At 46.4% G+C, this 9,443-nt stretch overlaps 1 protein-coding gene across 1 annotated transcript in view; it reads right to left on the bottom strand.

The window, feature by feature from the left end:
* Nucleotides 1–9,443, bottom strand: part of LOC107118642 (cytochrome P450 2K1-like) — a 20,145-nt gene that overhangs the window by 7,796 nt on the left and 2,906 nt on the right. The window contains exons 3-5 of the mRNA XM_015421007.1: nt 8,978–9,138; nt 8,252–8,425; nt 3,692–3,839 (exon numbers count right to left, since the gene is read on the bottom strand). Of these exons, the coding sequence (XP_015276493.1) occupies nt 3,692–3,839; nt 8,252–8,425; nt 8,978–9,138 (483 nt within the window). The remainder of the gene's footprint in view (nt 1–3,691; nt 3,840–8,251; nt 8,426–8,977; nt 9,139–9,443) is intronic.

The following is a 9,443-nucleotide window of genomic DNA, read 5'->3' on the forward strand; positions in this document are numbered from 1 at the left end:
ACGTTTCTGTGGTCATGTGGCCGGCGTGACTAAGCACCAAGGTGCACGGAACGCTGTTACCTTCCCACTGAAGTGGTACCTATATCTACTTGCAATTTCTTGCTTTCGAACTGCTAGGTTGGCAGGAGCTGGAACCAGAGACGGGAGCTCACTCCGTCATGCGGCACACTTGGGTCTCTAACTGCTGAACTACTTCCCTTCCACAGCCTGCCGTTCAGCGTCTTAACCACTTGAGCCACTGCAGCTCCTTTCTTAGTCTGTAGTCAGTCCTTATTTTACTAAGATAGCTCTTTGTGGCTTCCACTGCTGCTTCTTTCTGTCCAATTTACGTATTTATAATGACACTATGACAGAATGTGTATTTTTGGTGTATATTTTACCCTTCAGGGGAATGGCCAGACTTGTTTTCTTTCTTTCTGGGACAGACCTAACATGCCCCATGCTTGTAGTCTCAGTTCTGCATTTTCTCAGAACACACGGCCCATCCTAGTGGGTCGGTAGAAGCTGTTGCACTATGTCTTGAGTGCATAGTTGTTCAATGCCACTTTATGTGCCATGGCTGTCTTCAAAAGAGTCCCATGTTTTCTATTACTTTTGAGTCAATGCAATAAAAGTACTTGATGATGACTTTCCGCTCCCAGACTCCTGTTTATTTAAAACCTATAACACTGCCCCTGCAATATGTTGCAACACTGCCCCTGCACTTGAGCTATTTATTTATTTCAAGCACATCCTGCCTTTCTCAAAGTGGCTTACCTCATTCTCCTCTCTTCCATTTTATCATCACAACAACCCCGTGAGGTAGGGTAGGCTAAGAGTGTACGACTGGCCCAAGCTCACCCAACAAGAGTGGGGATTTGCACCTGGGTCTCTTAGATCTCTAACGGCTGCACTCTCTGTACTGTTACTTTATGAGCTAGAATATTGATACCCTGCAGTCAATTCCCACAGCCCTGTGATTTCTTGAGTTTGAATGGAGGTCTCCCATTCATCTTTACATGCAGGATGGAGCTCTGTACGCACAAAGGGATGTCTGCCCACAGATACCTCTTCCATTCAAGTAAAGCAGGAGCTGCAGTGGTATCGGTCAGGGCTCTTTTTGTAGAAAAAGCCCAGCAGGAACTCATTAGCATAACAGGCCACACCCAACAGCAAAACCCATTAGCATATTAGGCCACACCCTAACAGTGCAGTTCATTAGCACATTAGGCCACACCGCCATGTTACCAGAAGTGTGGTCATCCAGCCACACTCACCTTTCCCTTCTTATTCTGTTTACCTTGTTTGTTGTCAAAACTCAGGGCCTTTTTTTGTAGCAGGAACTCCTTTGCGTGTTAGGCCACACACCCCTAATGTAGCCAATCCTAATGCGTTTCTGCTGTTGGGTGTGGCCTATTATGCTAATGAGTTCCTGCTGGGCGTGGCCAACTCGGGAGCCAGCCGGAACTCCGTTCCTGTGCGTTCCTGCCCAAAAAGAGCCCTGGATGGTGTACATGAGGGCATTAATATCCTCCTAAACCATTGCATGGTTTTAGAAGCGGGAGCTAACGGCTGAAACTTGCAGCGCATTGCAAAAGAGGGAAGATGCTATGGTTATCCCAGTTTTCAAATATGGCAATGGCTGGCCCAGAAAGGGTGGATTTGTCTAAGGAAGTTTGCAATGTACCTTGTGAATGTTTTGAGTTGGGGTTGAAAAAGGCTTGCCTGATCTCATCAGATCTGAGAAGCTAGGCAGAGTCAGCCCTGGCTAGTAAATATATGGGAGACTTCCAGAGAAGACCAGGGTTGTGACGCAGAGGCAGGCAGTGGCAAACCATCTTTGAACTTCTCTTGCCTCGAAAAACCTATGCAGTTGCCATAAGCCGGCTGTGACTCGTCAGCACTTTCCACCTCCAAAAAAGTGGAAGGCAACAAGTTTTAAACTGATTTCCCCCCCATGTAGGGTTCCCCCCCATTTAACAAACACAAAGAGTTGCCCATCCCCCACCCCCAGTGGGCAACTCAGCTGTGTGCCAGGGGGGAAAATGTGCCAAAATAGGGTGAGGAACATCAACATCACCTAGAAATGATGCGTGCCCAGCAGTGATATCAGCGCTTTGCTGGGGGCTGTTGGCATTTGGGGGCATTTGGGGGAAGCTCTGTGGTTCAGCCATATGTACGCAGGTGGAAACTGGAAGGGACGGAGTGGATCGCTGGTGAGGACCCCCCAGTAAGTTCCTCCCTTGCCCCCTCACTGATTTCCATTTTTTAAGTTGTCAAAATCTTCTCCATGGCCATTGTAATATCTAGTTTGGCCCCAAGAGAGTGAGAGTGAACAGTCACTCTCTAAACATGATTGGGATCTTGGGGAAGGGCACAACAGATGCAACTTTGGAAGAGAATTCAACCCATTCCTTCTGCAACATTACACCAGATGGGGAAAAACAGGAACTATAACTCACTGGTGCTTCTTGTTCTCCCTCATTCAGGTAACAGCAGTCTCAGTTATTTTCCCATTGTTACCTCTATGCAAACCTGGAATCCAGATATCTCTCCTTATATATAATTGTGTTTTGGGGTGGCACTTCATGAACATTCCACACACTCCTAAATTAGTTGGCTCCATGATGTGTCACTCAGAAGCTGTCCCTATCCACTGGCTGTGTTGCCTGAGTCTCACCTCCAATACTCTAAACAGTTTGCTGTTCCTCTCCCCCCCATAGCCAGTCAGAACACAGAGGTCATTTGCATATGCAGCCTGATTGGCCTTTGCCTCTAAGATTCTAAACAGTCTGCTGTTGCTGTTGAGAGTCATTGAATGTGTCCTGAGGTAAAACACATATCCCAATTGTCCCTTAAATGATCACTGGGGTTGCCAAAATACATATCCCAATCTTCCCTTAAATGGTCACTGGAGTTGCCAGTCTCCCTATGGGGCCTGGAGATCTCCCAAAAATCACTGTGTCCCCCAGCCACAGCACATCATTTCCCCTACAGAAAATTTCCCAGCTATTACAATGGCTGCTTTGGGCAGTGGACTCTATGGCATTATACCCTGCTGAAGTCCCTCCGCACCCCAAACCCTGCCCTCCCCAGGCTCTACCCCTCAAATCTACAGGTCTGACCCTCCCCTTAGTATTGCCAGCCTCCAGGCAGAACCTGGAGATCTCCAAGATCAGTTCTCCTGGAGAAAATGGCTGCTTTGGGCAGTGGACTCTATGGCATTATACCCTGCTGAGGTCCCGCCGCACCCCAAACCCTGCCCTCCCCAGGCTCTACCCCTCAAATCTACAAGTATTTCCCAACCTAGAGTTGGCAACCCTGTAACTGGCTATGGAACGGCTTTCCAGACCCTTGGAACCCAGAAGACATGGCATAGGAGGAGGGGCTTTTCTACCTTAGCTGCCACTGCATAACCCCAAACCAACGTAAGTCAGGGGTGGAGGGAACCATACCTGTTACCATGAGGCTGTCCTCCCATACTACCCACTTGGGGCAGCAAAATGACTTGAGAAAGCCGTGCCCTATAGCTAAGCAGAAGGAAATAAACATGGCTTGCCTCCCTCTATTTCCCCCTTCCCTTTGCCACCCCACTAGCCACAGCTGGGACACTCACCTGGAGCTTCCTTCTAGAACTTGTTGTATTTCTTCGCACAACGGGCCTTACTCCTCATCCTAGAATAATGGAAACCAGCCAAAGGATAGGACTTACTCTGAATTTCAGGGTACTTTATCATCAGCAACAGGCCCCAACGCAAGGTAGTCGAAGTTGTCTCCATGCCAGCGCCAAATAAGTTTTCCACCATAGTTTTTAGGTTTTCATTATGGAAAAATCTGTTGCTCTGGTTCTTGTTCTTTTCCTAGGCAATAAGAAAAAAGGAAGCGTTCTTTTCCTTTTCTTTGTCCAATTAAAACTTTATGGCTCAATGCCTTGAGCAGTATAACAATCTGAAATTTCATTTGCAATCTCTATTTATTTCTCAAGAGACAAAAGGAATACATTTTTATTTTTAATTTTTCATGTCTATACATTAAAATAAAATAGAACAATACGATCAGTCTTTGATAACACAGATCAACGATAATAAACAGTTGTGAAGAAGAAGGTTTTCAAGCACAACAATACTGACAATTAATGTAACTTTTGACTATATTCTGTTTAAGACACTACTGATTCATGGTGGACATAGGCGAATATTTTAAAAAGTGCTAAAAAGCTATCCAAGGGTGGAATGACTGAATCAGGATCCTTATTGTCAGACATAAAATCCAAGAAAGGTAGCCAAGATTCCAAAAATCTAGATCGATAAAGTGGATTTTCTGAGCATAATAGTTGGTCTGATAATTTTTTCCCCTTATGAAAAAGTCCCATTTTAAAAATATAATTGGTTAATTGATGGGAGTTCTTTATTTTTCCACTTCGCAGCTATTAAGGTTTTGGCTGCTGCTAAGAAAATAAAAATCAAGTCCTTCCTTATATTCGGAATATCTTTATCCTCCCGCAAATTCAATAGGATCACTTCAGGGCGATTGGCCACAGAGTATCCAGGTATGTGTTCAATCTGAGTTAATTTTTTGTTCCCAAAAAAATGTTAAGATTTTACAATGCCTCCCAAACCCAATGAAACACACAAATACTGAACTAACACAGACAACTAAAGAAACCTTATCCGATCCAATCCAAAACAACAATCTACCCCCACTCTCCCAGCAACCAGAAGGAACTATCTACTAAAAAAAGGAGTTAACTTTTTTTAAAAAACCCAACCTTCTCAACAACAATGCAACAACTAACACAAACCAGAACCTACAATGAGGCACACTATTGCAAGAAGTAACACAAACCAGAACTTACAACAAGGCACACTATTGATTTTGAACACCAACCCACAACCCACCAGCTCCCCCCTGAGGAACCCAAAAGGAATAAAATAACCGACAATAGAACTTTTTAAAACATGAAAGCAAACTTTTAAAACACTTAAATTGTAATGTTAAGCAAAGTTAAGTGGAACTGAGCAAAGCCAATCCCACCCAACATCCAACAGAACCAGACAATGCAATCCACCCACCCAACACAGGATACGTAAAGGAAGACTTTAAAAACCCTTTTAAATTCTCTCTCTCTCCATCTCCAAACCAGCTGCTGTCTTCAGTACAGTCAGGCAGGAGTCCACCATAGTCCAGCAGGGAAGAGAAAGGCAGGCCAGGCACAGAGCAGCAGCAGCAGCAGCTGAAGCCAAGACAAGGCCAGCAGCTACACAGCCTCTCCAGCCAAGTAGCCAGCCAGCCAGCAATGGAGTCTAGCCAGTAGGCAGGACTCCTACTTAAATGTTCTCTGCCCATGCACAGAACAGTATTTTTTAAAAAAAGAACACTGTCCTATGATTGGACAAAGAGCAGTGCAACTTGCAACCCTGTTGGCAGAATTGCAAGTTCTCCCTCCCCCTTCCCAAGCAAGGTAGGTGGTGCTGTGCTGGGGTGGACCAGCAGTAAGTTACACCAGCCTTGCAAAGCGCTGCACCATCAGGGGTCATTTCCTGCAGGAGCGCACAGGAGCGGAGCTCCGGCAGTAAAGAGCCCAGGGGGCGGGCACATGCAACAAGCCCCACCCCCTGCTCCCAGCAGCCCTCAGTCAGAGCAAAAAGCAGCCAGGTAAGCTGCAGAGCCCCCCGGTTCAAAACAATCCAGTGGCACCTTTAAGACCAAGTTTTATTCAGGTACAAGCTCTCCCTTCTCTGCAAGGAAATATCTGCACGTTCCCCCCCCCCAATAGCTAGCAATCCAAAACAGTCCAGTAGCGCCTGAGCGGTGGGTGTTGCCTTCTGACACACTTCCGGTGATTTCAGGGGGTGTGGCATATGCAAATAAGTTACACTAATGAGCTCCTGCACCTCTTTTTCTACTAAATGACCCCTGTGCACCATGCATCTGCAATTCGCAGCTGCATGGCACTGTAAGCTGCCCTCTTCCCCCTCCCCCCTTAGTTCAGGGAAGTCAGGGAAGAGGTGGGGAAAACCCTGAAGCGGTGGGAAAAGGAAAAGGCAGAAGGAGGTAAGGGAACATTTTGAACTTTAAACCCCCTTCCTGCTGTTTCCCGTTGTTCTTCGGGGTCCCCAATTAGCTGCTGAATAGTTCAGCAGCTAAATGGGGCTGCTGTATTCGGCATGCTGAATCTGATTAGAGAATCTGATTCAGCATTCGGGGAGCCCGAATACTGCCGATTAAGCAGTATTCGGGCTATTATTTGGCTCGGCCAAGCCGAATGCACATCCCGAGTCTCTAGCAAGCCTTGTTTCAACCAGCCCACATGCTTGCTAGAATGTAGGGTTGCCAACTTTTAGGTGGGGTTTCCCCCAGAATTACAACTGACTTCCAGAGATAATTTTCCCTGGAGGAAATGCCTGCTTTATGTTGGAAGTGAAGGACTTTGCACTGTCTCTTCGTCTCAGACTCTAGAGGGACAATGTAAACTCAATGTAACTCAAGATCTGTTAATCCCTCCCTTCCTACTATTCCGTTGCTGACACTTTGGTGTGTAGATTACCACTCTGAGGGAATTTTCCTTCCAGCTAAGACCTTCTCTGTGTGTCTCTGTCTCTGTCTCTCCCTCCATCCTAGTTTAGCTAGTTATTTTATCCCATCCAGAATGGAGTTCCTTACAACAAAGGACTCATATTAGTTTGAACGTGATTTACCGCACATAGCAAGTGTGAATTTGATTTACCCTGCAGTAGCCTCCACTGTACCATATGCACTCTGAATTTCTATAGCTTTGGAAGGCGTGCTGTATGGCATTCTACCCTTCTGAGGTCCTCCCCCTCCTCAAACCCCATAATCTCTCAGAATTCTGCAACTCAGTCCTTGCTACCCTACAGTGCCAGAGAGCCTAAAGGTAAAGGTAAAGGTTCCCTTGCTCGAAAGCCAGTCGAATCCGACTCTAGGGTTGCGGTGCTCATCTCCGTTTCCAAGCCGAAGAGTTAGCGCTGTCCAAAGACGTTTCTGTGGTCATGTGGCCGGCATGACTAAACACCAAGGCGCAAGGAATGCTGTTACCTTCCCACCGAAGTGGTACCTATTTATCTACTTGCAATTTCTTGCTTTCGAATTGCTAGGTTGGCAGGAGCTGGAACTAGAGACGGGAGCTCACTCCGTCATGCGGCACACGCGGAACTCGAACTGCTGAACTACTGACCTTCCACAGCCTGCAGTTCAGCGTCTTAACCACTTGAGCCACCACAGCTCCTGCCAGAGAGCCTACAGTGGTCTAAATTATATTGGAATTAGCAGCCCCGTAAGAGAGAGATTTTTACTGCCGACATCACCACCATTTTCCTTGCCTCAACCCCCCTCCCCACTATCCACTGGAATGGTTTTTTTAAATAAAAAATTGACAATTGATATTATGCTATAGTGGCCCTGGTAACATGGAGCATTTGCCCCGCTGAAGGCACGGGAGTCCTGCAGAGTATCCGGGCGCGATCATACGGGAACATCTCGTGCCGAACCCGTGGCAAGCCGCCGAAGCCGCGCAGTAAAAAACTAGCACACCGCATGCACTGTTCCCTCTAAGCTGAGTTAGTGTGAGCTAGCTCACAGTTTTTTAGTCTCTGGCTCACAGATTTTTGTCTTAGCTCAGGAAAGATAGCTCCAGAGCACACTGATTTATGCAGTAGCCAAATCGCTCGTTCACAACTTTAATGCCAGTAGCTCACAGAGTAGAATTTTTGCTCACAAGACTCCACAGCTTAGAGGGAACAGTGACCACATGTACTAGCAAACGCTTTGCCACGGGCCGCCTATGGAAGCCTCCCGGTGTGATCGCGCCGGCGCGCGGCTTCCTCCCCCGTTGTCCTCTTTGCTGCGGGGAAGCTGCCGTCACGTCTGATCGCATAATAGCTCATCAGAATGCGACGGCGCAAATAGCCGTGCTCCCCCCCTGCACGTTTTCCGGCACGTCTGGCCGGGGCCAGTACATAATAAGCTGTGGCCATTATCAGTTTTGCTCAGGCTTTCATTTTTTTAAAGTTAGTGTCGCCTTTTTTGTTGCAGAGACATAAGGGGAAAGACAACTGAGAAACTGGAGAAAGCAGAAGAATGTTTGTGCTGCATAGTTAATTTGTGAGGGGGTTCTTTTTAAAAAAAATCCCAGATAGTTTGATGGGCTGTGCTCCCCCTTCCGCCAAGATGGATTCCTCGCTAGCTGGCCTGGCATTCACATGCAAAGAGCCTTTAAATAAATGGGTGAGAATGTGATTATCAACAAGTTTACCTCTTCTTGTTGGATTAGGAAAGCATCAATAAAGCTCCTCTGGTCGTTCACGTCCAGTTCTTTGAGGTGTTCTGTGATGGTGTCCTCTATGAAGGCATACAGTTCATCCCTGTTCTTAAGGACAGTCTTGCGACCTCCAGAAAGAAAGCTCAGCGCAGGAAACACGTTGCACAGCTAAAAGAATAAAATATGAGAAAGGAAAAGATCAAGAAATCCCCAAATCCTACTGCTGAGGCCGAAATCTCAAAGGTGTTTTGAAAATCTCCCGTGAGGCAGTACCACCCAAACCCTCCTGCTGGTTTCCAAGCATTGCAGTGGTTAGGGTAGCCAGGCGGTGCACCCATTGGCACATTAGAAACAAAGATGTGGGGGGTGGCTTGCTGGCATTGCACGCACTATGACATCACTTCCAGGAAAAACCACAAGTGACATCACCCTGTGTGCGACATCGACATCTTTTAAAATCTTTCTCCCACTACTGTTTCAAGAAACAGCAAGCAACAAGGGCTGCCTGAGACCCTGGCAATACTCAAAGTGGTTCAGCTCTGAAAGGACTGCTCCATGTATTTTCCTAAACATTTCAAATAAGTTGCAAATTTCTCAGAACAAGTTTTGTCTCTGCTATGAAGTCCTGAGTTTGTGCAGGGGATCTTTAAAATATAGTCCTGCCTGTACTGTTTGTACAAGTATTTCAACCATTTTAAAACCACATTTTAAATAGTTTACCACGACTGAGGGACTTCCCCCGAGCCGGACGATTTCATTGAACAAGTTCAGTAATCTTATAAATTTGGGATCTTCGTATTCATATCGCTTGCGGAATAATACGGACACTATAATATTGGCAACAGCTGCATTCATGATTGTAGTAGTCTCAAATGGTTTTCCTAGAGAACAAATATTACAATGAAAACATGTTATGGAATCAATGTCAGTATCACTTGTGCCTCGTGCATTAGCTTGCATATGCTTGGCTAGCATTTATCATCCATTCTATGCTGACACAGACGGGACCACATCAAAGTACGGCTCAGGTATTTTTGGTGTCTCCCAAATGCAAAGATAAAAAGCCAACTCACTGTTGTGTACTGCCTCTTTAAGAGGCTATCCCAGTAGGCCCCAGAGCAAGCAGAAGAGTAGGAGGGACTCAATACTTCTCTTCTCAGGCCCCCTGCTGGCAGCCTGCAGGAAT

Source organism: Gekko japonicus, unplaced genomic scaffold, assembly GCF_001447785.1.
Source record: "Gekko japonicus isolate JY-2015 unplaced genomic scaffold, Gekko_japonicus_V1.1 scaffold3767, whole genome shotgun sequence".
Lineage (NCBI taxonomy): Eukaryota > Metazoa > Chordata > Lepidosauria > Squamata > Gekkonidae > Gekko > Gekko japonicus.